The following is a 19,948-nucleotide window of genomic DNA, read 5'->3' on the forward strand; positions in this document are numbered from 1 at the left end:
TATATATATTCATTGGAAAAAAATCTAAGGTTACAGGTATGTTATAGTTAGGAAATGGAATAAGGAGAACCTTACGAAATCACTGAAATAAACAAAGGTTACAGAGACGTTATAGTTAGGCTCAGGTTTCACTCATAAAAAACCAGTGAAATTCAGCCGTTATAGTTAGCTAGTCTAACTATGATTTGTGCCCCCGCAATGCACTGCTGATGACCTAACATATTACATTACTCATGGTTTTTTTCAGTAAATTTCTAAGGTTTTTCAAAAGCTAATTCCTAACTATTACGTCCATGACACCTTTGATTTTTCAGTTAATTTCTATGTTTTTTAAGAAGTAGTCGTGTTTGCAGAGTGGTGGAGAAAGGGGGCTGGGCCACGGACTAGATCTAATGAATCCCGCTGTATAAGACTTAGAGGAGGTACCAGGAGGGCTTTTTGGCCCTCAAGGTCCCTCAAGAGTAATGCGGACTTCATCCCCCAACCAGTAGTGCACCAGCAGGCACGTTTTCAGAGTGATGGGGAAAGGGGGCGTGGCCTTTGAAAACCTCTTAGCAATCCCAATGTGTGCAAATTTCTTGAAGTAACAGGAGGGGCAGTTGTCCCCCATGCATGTCCTTGAGGGAACAAATACCACTCATGTTACCTCTAGAAAGTCCCACACAGTGGAATTGCTGAGAGGTCTTTGAAGGCCACGCCCCCTTTTTCCACCACTCTGCAAACGTGCCTCCTGGCATAGTACTGGTTGGGGGATGAAGTTCCCTTGGCTCTTGAGCGGCCTCCTGTTACTTTCAGTATGTCCCACACAGCTGTAGTGCAGAGAGGTTGTTGGAGGCCACGCCCCCTTTCTCCACCACTCTGCAAATGCACCTCCTGGTGCACTACTGGTTGGGGGAAGAATTCTATTTAGTCCTGGAGCCCATAGGAAGCAAGGGGACATCAAACCCCACCATCCGAGAGGGTGTAGAAAGGGGGCATGGCCTCTGATCACTTCTCAGCAATCCCACTGGTTGGAACCTGAGTAGCTAAGGGAATTTCACCCATTAACCATCAGTGGGCCAGGAGGCGTGACTGCAGAGATCTGCAGAAAGGGAGCAGGGCCACCGGCGTCGTGTCGGTAGTGTTTTCTTTGTGTTAAATTATAAAGTAAGGGGGGCCATGTGGTCCCCTTCCCTGGGCCATATTTGGACCCCGGGGTTCCATCCTCCGGGGCCAGGCATTTTTAGAATGGGGCAGATTGCGGCCCCAAGACCCCATCCTTTGGGGCCCGGAATATCTTTTTTAAAGTATTTGTTTATTTTTAATTAAAAGAAGGGGGGGCCATGTCCAATTTTGGCCCCGAGGACCCCATTCCCCAGGGCATGCCTTTTAGTTTTTTACTTTTATGGGGGTTTTTTAAAAACAAGGGGGGCCACACAATCCCTCTCCTGGGCCGAATTTGGCCTCAGGGACCCCAACCCTTGGAGACTGGTCACAATACTGGGTGCCCTGGTCCCGCCAGCATTGCTTTTGGACAGAGGGAGCTCCCTCTGCCCAAAAGCGATTCTGCTCCGCTTATAGTAAGCAAGTGCATTTTCTGCCCTCACTTACTAGAAGCGGGACAGAGTCTGCTATGGCTGGGCGGGACAGCCCCACAGGAGATGGTAAAGGCATATCTTTGGCACAGATCTCTCCCTCACCGATGCCACCCCGTCAATATAAAAGGGTTCATGGGACTCCTAAATACCAAGATCTGTTAAAAGATAACAGTTATGAACTCCTTAGTAGACACATTGGTGACTTGAAATTGGACAATTGGAGTAACGTTTACTCAGAAACATCAATTCAATATGGACTGTGTTTTTCAAGGTCAGAAGTATTAGAGACTACAAGTACCAAAATACCCTCTCATGGATATAAAGTGAAAGCCAATTAACATTGTAATTGTTTACAGATTTGCCACCGTGATGGCTGAAAGGCATGGGTGGAAAAAAAAATTAAAGAATTCTGGATTTTGTAACACATGGGAGTGCAGCGTCATCCTTTCATTGTTCTGCAATATATATATAGAAGAGAATGGTAATAAAATAAATTACAAAGGTGACAATAAAAGAGAAATAGTGAGGGAAAGAGACAAATAAATATGGAGACAAAGAGACTATCATAAAGGCAAAAAGAAGTGGAGGAGAAAATGTGTGTGTGTATGACACAGAGAGAGAGAGAGAGAGAGAGAGAGAGAGAGAGAGAGAGAGAGAGAGAGAGAGAGAGAGAGAGAGAGAGAGAGAGAGAGAGAGAGAGAGAGAGAGAATATAGTGGGGACAAATAACCACTCTGGAAAAAGATATATAAGGGTTATGATGGAGATAAAAAGAGTAAAAGAGACGGATTTAGAAGGATGAGTAGTTTTTGACTGCTTATACATATAGAGAATGGACAAAGGGGGAGGCAATAAACTGAGAGACAGAGAAAGGGGGAGCGAGAGAGAGAGAAGTTGAAGGCAAATGAGAAAGACAAAGAAAAGACATTCTCTGAATAGTGATGTAAGCTGGATAATCCTCGGCGACAAAGCATATGACAGCACTGCTCCTCCAGCTAACAATTTCACATTTCCCCCTTCCAATCCACATAGATTAAAGGGCTATTTAGCCTGCAAAGATAACCAACAAACAATGTTAGTGAAGCAACTTATAAAGGCATTAACTGCTACAGAATTTGACAAGGCAATGGGGTGAAAGCAGTCTTTCTTCACCCCTATATATGGAATCACACTGTAGTTTACAGACTGCATTGTGTAGCGCATTAAAGCAGGTCTCTGATGTTTTACCGAAGATATCCTAACACCCAGCCGGAGAACTATATAGGTCCAATTAACACATATGTGTTTATGTGTCTAGAAATGTCATAGTATATGATACTTTTGTTTATACACCTCTGCTGCCATTTCTGATCTATTTACATGGGGTTTTAGTAAACAAAAAAAAAGATAAATTAACTTGACCTTATGGTGTTTCTTCGTTTCAAAAGGTCTATACTGAGTCTGATCATTCTGCAACATTTGATGTGTGTGAATAGGTGTGCATATTATGAAGGACATCTCCTTTGTACGCGCTGCTTCATGAAAATGCACCACAACCTTGTGTGCTGAACTAATGCAATATCAACACCACAACTCCACTACCTATGACACTATAAAACCTGTGTCTGACAGTATTCACCTGTTTGTGAAGTAACTCCTCCTGTGTAGAAGACAATATAGCACATGCCTGTGTGACTATGTTGCATCTTTGTATCTGATTCTACATCATGTTTGTCTCTAGTGGCTGTGCATGTGAAATTATAGAAACTATGATGTTTCCATGTGTGTTTGTTACACTATTACAAATGTATTTTACCAATGGAATGACTGTACATGATATTACAGTCAATATGTGACATTATTGCAGGTCCCTATGTGACATCATGATGTGCTTGAGTTGAAGTAACACTTTATTTTCTTAGCGTGAGTATATATGAACCACTGTTTTCACATGCCTCATGGATCGCGATGTGACCATGTGTGGTGTATAGCTGCAGGACTGTTACATGAAATATTAACACATGCACAGTTGTAACATATGTTAAGATTACACTCCTAAAATCCAAAGATAGTCTAAATGTCATCTTAGTGTATGGCATTACAACACTTCTATGAGTGCAGATTATTTTGCATTTGTGTATTACTGCTCTGGCTTTAAGTGCTACATTAACTATACAACTGGGCACCACTGGTTTGCACAAATTGCACAGAAGTGCACTTGTGTCAGCAAAACAGTGCAGTAAGGGGAATAACATGTGCATATGTGGTTGTATGTTATTCACAATGCATTGCTCAAAAGGTGAGCGAATATCATCCACAAATGGAAATTCACCAGGCGGTGTTTGCGTCTGACTCTACAAGGTCGGTGCATTATATCATTAGCCCAGGGTGTCTGGCTACAAGGGGGCTGATTTCAGTAGACCTCTCCATGGAGCCGAAGAGACACACACCCGAGACCAGAGTAACAGTGGGCAACATCTCCTCGGCTACAGAGAAGGGTTTAGAGGAACCATCCAGCGAGACACAGGCCGAACTAATGATCGACAAATGAGGACAAAGGTACTTACAGTTTCACCTCTCTGTCCTGGATGACCGGGTAATCCATCCTTCCCTGGTGGACCCTGAAAAATAAAAGACCATCAGAAACAGGATTAATGTAAGCATAACATCCATGTACTGGGATCTCACTCTTACATGTTACATGACTATTCACGAATTAAACTTATCAGAAGGGCAACTGAAAAATACACCTCTACATATACAAACAGTGAAGTAAAGAAAATGTTGTCACTTGCTAACAGATTACTTTTTTCAATGATTACAACAGAGAAATTATGTTAACTCAGCATGGAACCAAAAAGAATGTTACTGAGTTTTTTCAGCATTACTTATTATGATCTCTCAACTCTTTTTATTATTCCTCTGGAATGTCCCTGCCCTCCGCCGTTCTGTTATAGTTCAGCAGCACCATCATAATTAGAATTTTTGCTACCAAACCACAATGGTTTAGTGGGCAAAGATAATTTTGAAAACAGAAGTTCTTTTTCAATTCAATGTTTTTTAAATAGGTTTCTTCTGTGGAATTGTAACTTTGCCAATTGTAATCTATACATTTATATGTGACTTAATCGAAAGGGTGAATCGTTATTTATAGATGCCTGTTGTGGTGGTGGAAATTACCACTGGATGTATATGTCAATGAGGAGCAGCAATGGCACTAAAATAAAATAAAAGTTTTTTAGAAAAAAAAACCAAAAAAGGCTTCTCTTTGACTCTCCAATAACTCTCTCTTAAGATTGATTCTGCCTTTAGACAATGTGAAATTTCTCTCGCTAGTGCCGGGACATTTAGTTAGGTAGCTGTGAGCTTTAGAAATGCATTGTATTATATTGCATTATGAGTTCTAATATAGATTGATATTAGGCTTTTAAGAGAAATTGGAGACTGTGGAAATACGTTTTCTCCAGTGGTGGCCCGTGGTTTGTCACACAGAATTCATGTATGGGAGTCAAATAGTTTTGAGGTAATGAAATGCAATGGTAAAGTGTACATTTACTTCATCACATCAATGGAGATGTAGATAAAGAGGAGACTCAAAACAAACCATATTGTTAAAACAAGCATTGGAAATGGAATAGGTCTCGGATTTGTTTGAGTTAGAGCAAATGGTATTGTAAATGGCAATGTCTTTTTGCCATGTGTTGTGGAGTGTATGCATGTGGTGTGTAGTGGAATTATTGTGGGTTGGATTAGAATTGTAGCAATGGTGGCATGCTGAGCTTTAGATGACTATGTTTAAAAGTCAAGTTCCCAATACTGCGATTGCTACAATAGTTAATTGTGGATGGGTTAACAATTGATGGGTGTACTGATGGCTGGTGGTGTGTGTGCTTGGTGGAAGCGTGCACTGATGGCTGGTGGTGTGTGCCTGATGAAAGAGTGCACTGACGGGTGGTAGTGTGTGTATGCCTGGTGAAAGCGTGCACTGATGGTTGGACACCCGCCCAAACACAGGGTACGGATGAAGGGATAATCAAAGGGGCAGCGACCCTCGAGGTGTCTCCCCTCGCTCCAGCAGTCAGTGAGTAACTCTCCTTTAGTGCACCAGCCATGTGCGCATCGCCCTAGCTAGCAGGGCACTACAGGGGGTACTGCCCCCCCCAAACCAAACACTGCACAGGGACCCGCCATGATATCTTCTCTCACATGTATCCCTATTAAGAGCAGGTGGGTAATGTGAGTGGGTTTGTCCACTGCATTGGGGAAAACCTGTAGACATAGTAAGTCAACAATAACAAAGTTATTACCCGTCCTGAAAACTGAGTCTCGCATTTGCTCACAACTGGTAGTGACTTCCAAGAATCGTGAATTCCAGCCGCATTGTCTCCCATGAACCCTCCGCGCCTCACTCATTGTACTGTGCACTCTTCCTGATTAACACTCACTACATTGTACACTCTTTCAGACTTACACTCCATGCTGAACACTACTACACAACAGAATAGTGGTACGTCATATCATTGTGCTGCACACGCAATGTGCACTTCCCTCGCTATGCTTCACATTCACTGTGCCACAGACTCCACCCTTTGCACTAGGGCACAGCTGTCTCGCACTGTGCACGTCAGCCTGCTATGCACTGCTTGTGCTGCACAAGCCCCCTCCTGCTCTTCACGCCCCTGTGCAGTGCGGAGCTCAGTTCAGTACCCAGAGCCCCCCACCCCGCCTCTGCCCTCCAAGGCCCAGGCACAGGGATGATGCCTGATGGCAGCGCCGCCATGCATGCCCCCACAGCCCCCGTGCACACCAGATGTACTCCTGCGTGTAATTAACTGTTGCAGGCGTCACGCACCTCAAACCACCACTTTCAGCCTTTGCTGTTTGCTTCAGATTTCTTGAAGCAGCGTGCTTGACTTTGCAATCCCCTGCCTGCCCCACCCAGCCCCCCCACACACACACGTTCATACAGTTTCAAAAACATTCACTAGGCACGTTTATTACCATATTTGCATGCGCACCCCGCGCCTGCAAATAGATTTTTGTCAGAAGTGTTATTTCGTTAAACCTTATTTACTCCAGTTTACCCAGAAACACGCGCCGTTCATCCCCGCCTCGCTGGGGGCGGCTCCGAGTGGGGACCATATGTCGGTGCAGCGCCTGCTGTGCCACAGTGGGAAAGTTGAAGCGCCCTCACTTCCTGCCGCTTGGAAGCCGCTCTCTGCAGCGGGGGAGCTCTGGGAAAGGTTTATGTTGCGCTGAAGTGTGTCAAATGGGGTCTTCTGTAAGATCCACCTCACTTAAAGATACAGTGCTGCACAGGCTGGGGGCGGAGCCTGCACGTGCAGCACGCACACTGGCATAGTGCGTGCCCTCCAGCCCCAGCTATCTAGGTCAGTGACTTGAAAAGGAGTGCCTTAACACTTCAACTACAGGCGCAATGCAGAAGTGCAGGTATGCACTGCGGAAGCACGCCCTGGCCCGGCACTAGGGTAGCCGCACCTCGTGCAGAGCTGGGGGACTGTGTACCGAACTAACTTATACATTCACAGGCACCTGCCTGGGAGTTCTCTGTGTGTCCAACAGTTTTCCGGCAACAATAACAATGTCACCAGAGACACAGAGAAGAGGCGCTGACAGGGAGAGCTCCATGAAATGGATAAAAAAAAAAGAAACTCGAAAGTGAGGAACGCGCGCGTGCCACTGCGAGCATATGTCTTCAATTATCTCGGCCGTGACGGCCGAGATAATTGAAGATATATGGCCTTCTGGTGCGCGTAACAGACACCAATAGGCCATGGGCGGAGCTACGCGACCGCCTATGGCCTATTGCGTGTTCTGTTTCTAAAGCACACGCACGCGAAGGCCAATAGGAATGCACCTAGGAAATAACACGCACGAGCTGCGTGATATTCCTTGGTGCATTTTTAAAAGCCCTGAGAAAAGTACTCTGGGCTGTGCGACACTGCATGCACAGTTTACGCTCGGCCCGAGACCTAAAAAGGTCTTCTCTTATACTTCTTTAGGTGATATTTACTTTTCAATAGTAGGAATGTGTGTGGTCTATTTGGAACTTATTTAGATGGGAAACTACAGTGCCATTCACATGTGAATTAAGCCATCGATATTTTACCGAAGATCCTTGTCAACATCTAGATAAGGCCTTTCCTGCTTCTAGTAGTTGACACTTATTGTTGGCTCATACATTAATATTATGACACAAATTCACTGATATCACTGATATCTAAATAAACAACACAACTCATATATATCACTTTGAATAAGTAGCTTTTACTTACAGGGGGGCCCTTCGGTCCTGGAAATCCAGTGGCTCCTTGAGGTCCAGGCAGTCCCTAAAATACAGGAATGTGTCTTAGAAAATGTATAGACCTTAATAAACAATTAAAGTACTCCAAATTATAGTAAATGAATGTGACTTTAACCATTAACAGTCATTACATCTTATATGTCAACACAAGCAGAAGCAGGAATTATCATTGATATCCTTTTATTTTAGCAATCACGTGTTAGTCACATAGGACTCTTGCGTACTAAGGACAGTTGAGGAATAAAAGCTTCCAGCCTCCCGTCTCCACAGCTTTTCCAGAGCATGCACCTTCTGGCCACGTCGTAATGAGCAAGTATTGCAACTGATATAAGTAGATAATCTTGTGAGGACCAATTAGCATTGATTCTCAACATTATCAGTAACGTGCAGTCTGGGTGTTGTTTCATGAAGCTATTTGAAGCAGAGCAAAATGAGCATTACCATCCACCATAAAAGAGCCATTCAGCACGTTTAAGCCCATATGACCCAATACTTGGCATTCGTCTGTCTTGCATGCCTACTGAATATCCCACAGAAGCGCATATTACAACGGGTAAGCTGCACAAATAATGTCTTACATTTGGGATTGGTATCCATGCCACCACAACATTCTCCTGACCTCTCCCAACCCCACAGGTCGGCTTGTGATTTGATCAAGCAGGTAAGCGTAATAACAATACTGGTCAGCAGCCATGCTAACAGAAATGAAAATCTACCTTCCCAGGAGTGTTCAAGTGCTTGTGGAATACATCTTTGTGACAAGTTATGTCTGGCAGGTAGGTTTCTACAGTGCCCAAATCATGAATAATTAAGTGATGAAGATAGCTTGCATTTCAGGTGTACACAGGTCACAACCATTCAGGAATCCCATCAAACCAACAAATAGGAATATATATATGTGTGTGTGTGTGTGTGTGTGTGTGCAGCAGACTCGTGGACCCATGACCACACATTGCATAAGCTTGTATTAGTCCTAATGCCTCTGCAGCCCTCCTAGCTTGTCTGTTGTTGTGAATCAGATGTGGATGGAACTTAGAAGCATATGGTCTGCATGGGTGTGCAAAATTTAGTTTTCTTTCTTTTCACCTGTCACTGTAGACTTTTCAGGAATTTGCCCTTGTACCATTGAGTGCACTTGTTGCTCGGTGACGTAACAGGACTTGTTGCTCCCTTTCTTCTGTTGCTTTGAAGGAGTTCTCTGTTTTTGCCTTCCCTTCTGCTGTGGTCCTTGATAACAATTCTTCTAGTGATGCATAGATCCGGAGTTTCCTCTCCCTCCAACAACAGGGTAACAAGCCAGCATCTCATCCCTGATTTCAACTTCCTCCTACTACTTGCAATGTCACTGGCACACTGTTCGGCTCCCCACAACCTCTGGATATCCTGCATGATGTGACCCAAAGTTGTTTGCCAGTTTTGGTTTTCATGGTCCCACCCAAGGGGTTGGTCATATACCATTGTATTATGGAGAGGTACCAACCACCCTGATCTATGTGCCCTGGGCCCAAAGGTCAACCCTATTTACCAGGTTTTATCTCCTTTTCTCCACTGTGATTCCATTACACATCCTACCTACTGCCTCACCTGAAGGGAAGGGAAGTTCTTTGGCATCCTGGTGTTTCCTTCTTGGCACCTGCTTTATTTGCAACTATTTTATTTTAACACAAAGGCTCCTAAAGGTATAGGAACCCTATAGCATGTGTTGAACCCTCTCCCACCTCTCTCTCTGTCTCTTGTACGTTCCTCCTCCTGCCACACTTTTAGTTAATTCATTTGAATTTCATTCCAAGCACGACTTGGTGCACTAACCTTTCTACTGATCATTCTGTCTATTGACATCTTGTTGTCAAGAGCTCTGAATCAGAGGTAATATTCCTTATTGATAGGCAGAGGTGCTACTGAGCCTCCTTCCCTACACTTCATATTCTTACATTCCCTGTTGGTTGGACCTACAGTATGTGAGTTGTGTTTTGCAAACATCTGGGGTTAGACCATGATAATGGAAATGGGTGCTGGCTAGTCTTGGCATAGTGTGGATCGTGTGGCACATTTTCTGGTCGCTGTGCTTCTTGCACAATTGTAGCTGATATCAGAAACAAGCCTTTATCACGTGCTGTAAGTTACTCCATCATGATAATGAATGAAAGTGTGTTGTTCAGCTTCTGGTTCTAATCTTTTAACCAGGAAGCTAATTACAATACCAAGAATTACAATGTAATTCCCAGTAGCCGTTCCCAGGTGAGATGAGTAGATGATAAGCATTTATTTCATTTTGTACCTATGATAAATCTTGCCCCTTCTAATATGGCAATTTGCTCTACCAGGCATTTAATTATCACAGATACTCTGTATGATACAGAATAACTGCTCCCTCTGCATTAATAATAGTTGGATTAAAGAACTTTAACATTTTCCATTATGTTGTCCACAGTGATGATTGATCCAGAATTACCAACTTTAATTCTACTCTTTTATCATCCATTGATAGTGGCACCCATTAATTATACTATTCCAATACAAAGTACATTTTGAGTGTGTATTTGATAACATCAATTAATTGGGGGGGGGCTTTCATACAACCTTCGAGCCTCTCACTATGACAACACTCAGCTTACCCACAAAGAGGAAAAACCCTGGGGTGTTCCCCATTTGGAAATTGCCCCAATGAAAAGATGAACCCAGGCAGCAATCCAACTGAAGAGCCTCTCATTTGAACTTGGGGTCAATGCCACCAATGGCCGGACCAAGTCAGACATTCGAGGGGAGGTCGCATTTAATAAACCCGATTCTACATTAATTATATTATGGTTGATTTTCAACTGTGGCGCCAGGGATGAGAGTGACTATAATCCATTATCCCTCTCTTTGAAACCCCTCTGTACCAAAGATTCTTCTGGTAACTGTCCTCTGGTTATTTACAGGCAAACTTGAAACCACATTCAACATGTGCCACTTGAAATGGCGGCAAATTGAATCCCATCCAGACATTCTCCCTGCAATCGCTCAAGGACTGCAAAGATCCATAGAATTAATTCACCAAGAAACCAATATGGTAGAGGTTGCTGAGGCCCTTTGCACTTTTCATAGCGACTTCTGTGATACAGTTTTTGCATATTTCACAATCTTTCTAAGGAGTCTAAAAGTACAGCTTATAAGTCTCTTATTTGGTAAAACAGGGAATGTTGAGACTTAAAATATTGCTGGTCCAAGCCATTAGGGCCAAAGACTTAGTTCAAATCCATACCTGCAGGAAGTTGTACAAACGTTACTTGGGCACTGGTAAAAGGGTGTGGGATGAGCAGAGGAGGCAGGACCTCAAAGATGCCTCCTTAGCTATGGTTGTACCAAATTGTGATCACTCGTATCGAAGGGTGGCAATCCTACCGCCCTGGAACCAAATAATCACGTTTGATCATTTTAAGAACTTTAATTATGATAATACCCCAAGGTCAGCTGAGGACACTTCAGCAGTAATTTTTCTCCTAAACACTGAGCCCTTGTTTGAAATTCTGGATGTTTCAAATTCTCTCCAAGCATTTGGTAGGGCTGTCAGCCCAGATGTCATTCCAGAAGATATTTCCCTACATTATATTAATGCTCGGTTCAAATACATCTTTTTTTTTAGCTAATGCCATCACAAGAGGAGCCCCGATTTCAGATTCTTGGAGGAGGGCTTTAGTGATACCAGTCTATAAAATGGGTGACAGATATCAGCCTAGAAACTATAGGCTAATTAGCCTTATAGGAAACATACAAAAAGCTTTTAGTTGATGTATGTTAGCTAAGTTCCAGGGGTGGATAGATACAAACAATATCCTAAGCCCCTTTCAGGCTGGATGCAGAAAAAAGGTGTCCATCATTGATCAAGTGTTCTACTTCTTATTGATCTACTGGAAAACAGTTGTAATCCGCAAGGGTAACCTTTATGTTGCCTTTGTCGATTTGAAATTGGGTTTTAACCTGGTTCCTCAACCCATACTATGGTAAGTATTCAGGGATTATGCCCCTCCACACACTCTCTATCATAGTCTGGCTGCACAACCAGAACTTTTCTAGAGTTTGTTGGGGAACACAGAGCGAGATGACAGAGAGGATTCCTGTATCCAGCGGGGGTAAGGGAGGACAGCGTGTTGGCCCAGCTCTATTTTCCCTGAATCTAAATTATATAGTTTAACACTGCCCTCTACGGATGCTCTCTCATTAGCCAATACAAAGACCCCAATCCTATTGTTTGTGGACAATACCTTGCTGATTTCCAAAACCCTGAGTGGACTCCAAAAGCTCCTGAACTACTTTGGTGAGTTCTGTCACTCGTGAGGATTGTAAATCAACACCACTAAGAAAGAATTGATTAATTTAATCCCACATAAAACATTTAAATGAAGATCGTGAGCTGTTGGAGTGGGTGGACTCCTTTGAATACTTGGGAGTCACCCTGGCATGGACACCTCATGGCAGCAAGGCGATCATATAGCATAAACAAATAGTGGTGACTATTTCTAAAGAGCATTGGGCTTCTTCTAGTATACCAATAGCTCGGCCCTCCACATATACAGTATGCGGTTCTGAAATGTGAGGCTTTGTAAATACTGAAGAGCTCATTAGAGCAGAGAATACATTTTTGGGTTAATATTGCCCACTTACCACCCAGTATTGTTCTTATGCCATTGACACTGGACATGAGTATAAAAAGGGTGGAGGATAAGTGTAGACTGTGACCGTTGTTGTTCTGTAGGAGCCTCTGGTCTACCCCTGAGCTAGTTTACTACATTGTTACTCTTCAGGATGTAATGAAATCTGACGGCTCCCTTAAAATAAAATGGCTTGATAATATCTAGCAGTCACTCAGCTCTATCGGGTTGAGTAATTTGTGTGAAAGTTCATCTGTAGCTCCCATTCCCCAAAGGAATTACTAAACAAACTCTATTGGGTAAAATCAGAGTATGGTGGACTCCACAGAATGACAAATGCCCCTTGACAAATTATTTTACCAACTTTAAATTGCTTTTTGTGTATGAACAGTTTTGGGACTACAGCACAGTGCTACTTGATAGAAAACGATACTTCCAGTTTAGAGTAGGCACACTACTTAAGAAAGGTTTTACCTATAAAGGGACACCCTCTGACTCCCTGGCTTGTGTTGCAAGTAATCACCCGAAGGAAACTGTAGCCCATGTTTTTTATGCTTGGCCCGCCTGTGTCCGTGCCCGTTCTTTTTGGCTATCATGTATATGCAAAGAACTAGGCACAAGTAGCCACAGTATTGCTCTTTTTTATACTTATATCAGACTGCCAGCATTTATATGCATGTGATGTAGGTTTAAGTATCTGGGTGCTATGTGAGTGGTTCGCAGGAGGGCTTTCTCCGTGCACGTGAACAATTGTTTTTTTATTTTTTTTTGTCTTAAATGTAACATACATTTTATCTTTAGCTGGCTTCTATACATGCTAAATATTCTTATGGTAATTTTATGAATTGTTAATCTTTTTTATTGTATCACGCTATGCTTGTATGTGCTTTTATAGCTTTGGCAGCCACAATAAAGTTTCACTGAATATTTGACAACAGTACTGACAGCTCTCTACTCTGGGTATCTCCATTATGAGTAGCTTTCCTATGCTAACATGAAGTCAACAGAATCCTTTCTAGATACCCTCTCCTCACAGTCTTCTAAGTCCATCTCTTATTATAAAGTCCTGGCGCAAACCTTACAGAGTCATCCTCTGTACCTCACCCGGAGTGGTTGGCATCCTACTGTGTGGACTTTAAACATGTTAAATTGACATGCGGTCTAAGGAATCAGAAAGTACTGTATGGTTCAAGCAAATAACTCCAAATATCAGGAGGTTCAGCCTTGTTGGATCTCAAGATACTCATCAAGTTGGCACATATTTAATCAATGATGGTTTGTCAATGGTCTACTGCAATATTTTCATGAACTTGATGTCACATTGGTATCTTACCCTTTCTCCAGGGGGACCAGATGGGCCATCACCGCCGGAGGTACCCTAGAGAAATAACACACAAAAACAAGACACACATTTAGAATATTCTGGAATTCCAGCTGGATGCAGAACATCACAAGTGCCACAGTGTCATAAATGAGCTTCCAGCCATGAATACAAAACCCAATTTCATAGCTAAAAAGCAATTGAAACTGAACTGTTGGATTTTGCCGGGCTGTGTCATGTTTACACAATAGTTTCTAGAAGAAGCTAAGTTCTAAGAAATCATCTCTCCCACTCCGCTGTTTCAAACTTGATCTCAGTTGTAAGGCTGGTACAGTTAAATTAAATAATGCATTGACAATCACCTAGGTGTGCACACTTGTGTGTTATTGCTTCTATATCTATGCAGATGTTGAAATTTAAAACAAAATACATCTGTAAGCTAAAGGATTAACCATAAAGGAAATAGAATCCTATACATGATTTCTTAAAGAGGAAACCTTCAGCATCCGATCACCTCTTATGAATGAAACACTTCCATGAAAGACTCTTAACCAACCAAACACTCCAACCTCATACTTAATCTGTGTCACAACCATACACTCAGCAGACACTGCTCCTCATCTTTATAAAGGCACATTGTAGTATGCAATATTGCTAATATTGCACAGGCACTTTTAACAAACAAGAAACAATATACAATCTTTAGCACACGTTGAGTCCCAATTGTGACATCCCCCACCACACAGCCTACAGTAGAAAGCATGACTACTAACCATACAAACTCATGTTCATCCCCAGGTCCTGCTGGTGATGCCCACTCCCAAACACTACACCCTGAACTCCATGTTTCTCCTTGCCTTTTCCTTCCCTCTCTAGTCATACCAAATAGTCATCTTTTACCTCATCTACAGATCTAACAGAGCCTTCAGAGAATGAACTGTCAGGATTAGCAATAATGAGTACCTTTTCAGCTCAGAGACCCTACCTTTGGCCCCGGCTTGCCGGTGATGCCTCTTGGACCTCTTTCACCACGTGGACCCTGAAACAAAATACAATAGGAGAGGTTATTATTTTTACATTGTCAACATCTTATACACAGAAATGTCAAATCAGCTGTCCCCAAATACTTCTCAAACAATTCACCAATTGTTCATTCTCGTTAGACTGTGATTTGGTCTTCATTGTGGCTTTTGATTCCTAACTCTACATATTTGTAGTAAAGTTGCATTGCTGGTGACACCACCAGAGTTCAAATATGTCCTGCCACCTGCTGTCTTCACTCTGTTCTTTCTAATCTATGTATGCCAGGGATCTACCCATCATAGCAAGCACATTGTCTTATGCTAATGGCTCTACAGCCTTGTGCTGCCTCTGTATCTGTCGTAGCTATATGAGTGCTTTCCATGCTGGGGACAGGGTGGGAATGAGTACTGCATCTACGTAGCACATACTACAAATTCATCTATTTTATTATGCATTTTGGGCTCTAATTTAATGCATATGCATATTTTCTAATATTTCTAATGACTAATGCTCAAATAAGCAAAATTACGTTTTAAGCATTTGCCCTTACCGTTGGACCTCGTTGCCCCCTTGGTCCTGTTTTGCCAGGGGTGCCCTGAAAAGAGAGAAAATGGTTAAGATTAGACACACCAACAACAGGTTTGCTTAAAGACATTCCATAGCTTACATGCCATAGGGCGGTTGATAAAATTCTAACTGTTGAATACATTACAGTGGCTTTGTTGCGCTAATGCAATACACTGGGTTAGGATTACCAGTAGGACATCTCACAGCATTGTGTGCAATGTCCTACTGTGACATCATTTCCTGCCTGGTAAGTTTTGTTTAATTACACAGGTAGAGTTAGATATACTGGACTTTTATGTTGCTGGCACTGGTGAAGACCCCGAGGCAAGCACTTTGGGGTCAATCATGCCACCATGGAATGCTATAACCAGTCGTTAAGATATGTGCCACCAAAAGACTTCTTTTATATTTTGCCATACCATTTAATTTGAAACATATGCATATGAAAACACCATTGCATTCTATCACCACAACTGTTTACATACCACATGGAAAAACATGCATGGACATACACAAGATATTTACATGCAATGTGCTGATATATGGCTAAACATTCTTACTTTTTTCCCTGCCAGCCATGAATGCCAGCAATGTCAGCATTAGTGAGAAATGAAAAAGAAATGAGTAAATTAGCCGTGGACATTTTAATTCTTGATATTTTGCTACCTTTTCATCTCATGGGATTAATCTTTCAGCCCAAGTCCTAATTGTAGTTATGGCTTTGTAGTTTGTTGTAACCATAGGAACCGGAAGATCATTCCAAACATGCCCACTGGGAAACACTGAGGATGTTACATTTTGCTTTTTTGGCTATGGTGGAACTTTTCAAAAGTCACAGTAGAGTATTTTCTTTTTGGGTCAGCTCAAGACGATTTGGTCTGCAACTCTAGTCAAAGTCTCCCGCACACTGTACCTATTGTAATTTTCAGACTGTTTCCAGGGTATCCCTAACATTCTTGTCATACAGCTCCCAGATTCCGCTACCTGGCATTAATGCTCCAAGCAGGGCAGGACTGGGAACCAAAACCTGCCCCGCCAAAGTGCTCAGCCTGCCCGGGGGGGAGGTTGGGGGTGCGACCGAGCTCTTTGCCGGGGCCGGTTTTCGGCCGATTTTGTTACAGGGCCGATTTTGCAGCTATGCTGCATAAACGGCCCTGTAACAAAAACAGCCCCCAGGGACCCAAAACCGGCCCCCACCCTTGCGGCACACCGGGGGATTGTCCGGTGCCCACAATGGCCAGTCCGGCCCTGGCTCCAAGATGCCCTCTAGAGATCTCAGGGCTACAATGATTTGCAATACACAGTCTAAGAGCTTTCTGTTCTACTGTAACTTCTGTACTATTTTGAAGAAATATTGGTCACATGCAAACTAACTTCTAAATCATTTTGCAAAGCTCTCTATTTCACATTAATTTCCAAACACCTCTACAGCCTCCTCAGCCTACAGTAACTTGCAGCCCAGTCCACAAAATTCTCTCTCCACCTGTCATTTCCATCCTCCTTCAAGGAATTCTATGTCATGCAGTAATCTCTGTACTACTCTCAAGAAATGTTCCACCAACTCTGCAAAGCTATCTGTACTACAGTTACTCCCACCCGCTCCCAGGGACGTCTGTAGTACAGCACGGCTCACACTGCTCACCAGGGCCATCTCTCCTTTCCTAACCTCCATACTGCTCCACAGAGCTGTCTGTCCTTTCCTAACCTCCATACTGCGTCCACAGCTCTCTGTCCTTTCTTGGCCTCCATACTGCTCTCAGAGCTATCTGTCCTTTCCTGACCTCCATACTGCTCTCAGAGCTCTGTCCTTTCTTGACCTTCATACTTCTCCCCAGAACTCTCTGTCCTTTCCTGGCCTCCATACTGCGCTCCAGAGCGCTCTGTCCTTTTGTAACCCTCATACTGCTGTCCTTTCCTACCCTCCCTACTGCTCCCTAGGGTTCCCTGTCTTTTCCTACCCTCCATACTGCTCCCAGAACTCTCTGAAGTAGCAAACGCCCCAAGGGCCCTAATGTAAGCATGAAAGGTTCCCCCCACAACCCATCCCCAGATTTGGTAATAAAAACCATATACTAATTGGAGCCAGGAGGGCCTCTTTACACCTCGGGGTCCTGGTTTCACTGACCCCGCTGCACTAGTGATAGCTACGCCCTATTTATCCTCGCCAACTGCTCACAGCTTTGTTGATCTCTCCGTAGTATATAATTTCAAACTGTACCTCAGAGCTGTCTGTCCTGTAGTAATTTCCAAATTTCTTGCCACGCTCCACAGTAATCTTTCACCCTGCATGACAGGCCTGTCTCCATTAACCCTGGGCGGTGAACTCCGCTCCGCTCATGGAGCTTGCAGAGTTTTCCGAACTCTGCGTTACGCGGAGCTCGCGGAGTTCCGAAAAACTCTGCTTCATGCAGCGGAGCTGAGTTTTTTCCTTGCTCGGGTTCACCAGCAAGTTGTCGAGCAAGGAAAATCCACCTCCCGGCGAGATTTTCCCTCGTTCGCGATCCCCAACATCAAGTTGGAGAGCGTGGAAAATAGACCTCCTGGCGAGATTTCTCAATGCGTGGGGGGGGGTCAGGTTTCTCATTGCAAGTGGTCGCTTATGCTCGCAACAGCTCGTGTTGAGAAACTGCCTCTTTGCGTTGAGAAAGCTGCAGCTCGAGTAAATATCTACTCGAATGGCAGAAAAGGTAAGCTTGCGCTGTGCATGGTGCTGTTCACAATGATTGCACAGTGCGGACAAGCATCGGGCACTCTGCAATCACCGTGACCTGCATTTTTCAACTGTATTCCGCAGCTCGTGGAGCTCCGCGTAGTGCGGCAGCGTTTTTTTTGCATTTCGCGTAGCTTCGGTAGTGCAACTCTGTGAACCCCGCCCAGGGTTAGTCTCCATACAGACCTACACAGTAATCTTTCACCCTGCATGACAAGCCTGTCTACATACATACTGATTTTGGGAAGGTTGCGCCCTACAGAACCTTCTCAATTGTGAGAGCCATCTCACCCACCAGACAGAGCTCTCTGAAATATGATAACTTCGAAAGTTTGCTTGAAACTCTTTGTAACACCCTTACCTCAATGTTGAAGCAGGTGTTCTCAGAATTACAGTAAATCCACACACTGTTCACAATTTCACAGAGTGCTCTGTCCTATAGTAAATTCAAAACTGCCATCTGAGCCCAGGTAGCATTCATGCGAGCTTTCTGTAGTACAGATTCCTCCAAAATGCTGCCAATACTTCAAAGTTCTGTACTGTAGTAACTACCAAACTGCTCCTCACAGCTCTCTGTCCTATGCTAATTTACAAACTGCGCTCAGAACTCTCTGCACGACATTAACTTCCATTTCAAGCTTTCTTGAATAATGACCCAGAAACTGATTACAATTCCATGGAACTCTATGCTCTATAGCATATATCCCTAACTGCTTCTCTGAACTCTCTGCCTTATGCTAACTTCCAAACAGCTTCTCCGAGCTCTCTCTCTTGTGCTAACTTAGAAACTGCTTCTCAGTGCTCCAACCTGCTTCTTGGAGCTCTCTGCGCTATGTAAACTTACAAACTGCTCTCAGAGCTCTCTGCCCTATGCTACATGGCAAACTCCTTGTAGTAATGCTTATAATGTTATTTTTAGAAGTGCTTCTTTAGCAATGATAGAACTGTTGTAGGTCATGCATAGAATGTGTGTATGTCACTATGCTTGTGTGTGGAGTGCTGGTCAGTCTGGAGTTCGTTTACAAGCTGGCAGCACCTTTTTATCTGTACTGCATATCTTGAGGAATAAAGAAGATTTATCACCAAACTTGGTGGGTATTCATTCACTACAAATTTGGCGACGAGGGAAACTGGCAATTTTCTAATGAAATTGATATCCTGCTTCATACAACTCTACATTTGTTATCCTGGATTCAAGAAAACTCTTCGTTTCAAAGAAAACTATTCGTTTCTCTTCAAAACAGCTGTGCCTTAGTGCGGTGAGACTTTCATTTATCTTTTCAAAAAAAAAAATGAAGAAAACCACTTTATTTTAGCTTCCTACCCACTCTGCATCTTTCAAACGCCACCGTTTCACAAACCGCTACAGCGTGTTAGCTCCCGCTCCAGTGAGTTTGAACGTCGCGGCATCTTGCAGAACCTTCCTTTGTCATCGCGCGTCAGTGCACTGCTCATCACTACTACATGCGCATGGAATTGTGGGTACTCGCGCATTGAATTGTGGGTACGACCCCACGTAAGGTCACGTCGGCGGCCATTTTAGATTGGTTTTATGCCGATTTTTCTTCATTTTCATCGCGTTTCACACCGATTTGATTCTGGACTCTGGCAATTGCTGTTTTCTGGTATTTATAAACGTTTATCAGTATTATTTATTTTGACAATATCAAATTCAAGTAAGGTGCTGCCTGCAATAATTTTTGTATCTTTCCTCAATAAGATAAAACAGATATACATTGATATTTACATATATTATTTTTTTCTGGGTTTGTGTCATTATGCCTGACACTAACAGTGCCATTTCTTCTGGTGAAAA

General features: G+C 43.2%; 1 protein-coding gene across 2 annotated transcripts in view; it reads right to left on the minus strand.

Moving 5' to 3' along the window:
• Positions 1-19,948, minus strand: part of COL5A1 (collagen type V alpha 1 chain) — a 523,191-nt gene that overhangs the window by 65,620 nt on the left and 437,623 nt on the right. For both annotated transcript variants that reach the window (XM_078641937.1, XM_078641938.1), the window contains exons 33-37: positions 15,406-15,450; positions 14,818-14,871; positions 13,845-13,889; positions 7,852-7,905; positions 4,123-4,176 (exon numbers count right to left, since the gene is read on the minus strand). In XM_078641937.1, coding sequence (XP_078498063.1) covers positions 4,123-4,176; positions 7,852-7,905; positions 13,845-13,889; positions 14,818-14,871; positions 15,406-15,450 — 252 coding nt within the window. The remainder of the gene's footprint in view (positions 1-4,122; positions 4,177-7,851; positions 7,906-13,844; positions 13,890-14,817; positions 14,872-15,405; positions 15,451-19,948) is intronic.

The sequence above is a fragment of the Lissotriton helveticus genome, chromosome 5_1 (assembly GCF_964261635.1).
Source record: "Lissotriton helveticus chromosome 5_1, aLisHel1.1, whole genome shotgun sequence".
NCBI classification, from domain to species: domain Eukaryota; kingdom Metazoa; phylum Chordata; class Amphibia; order Caudata; family Salamandridae; genus Lissotriton; species Lissotriton helveticus.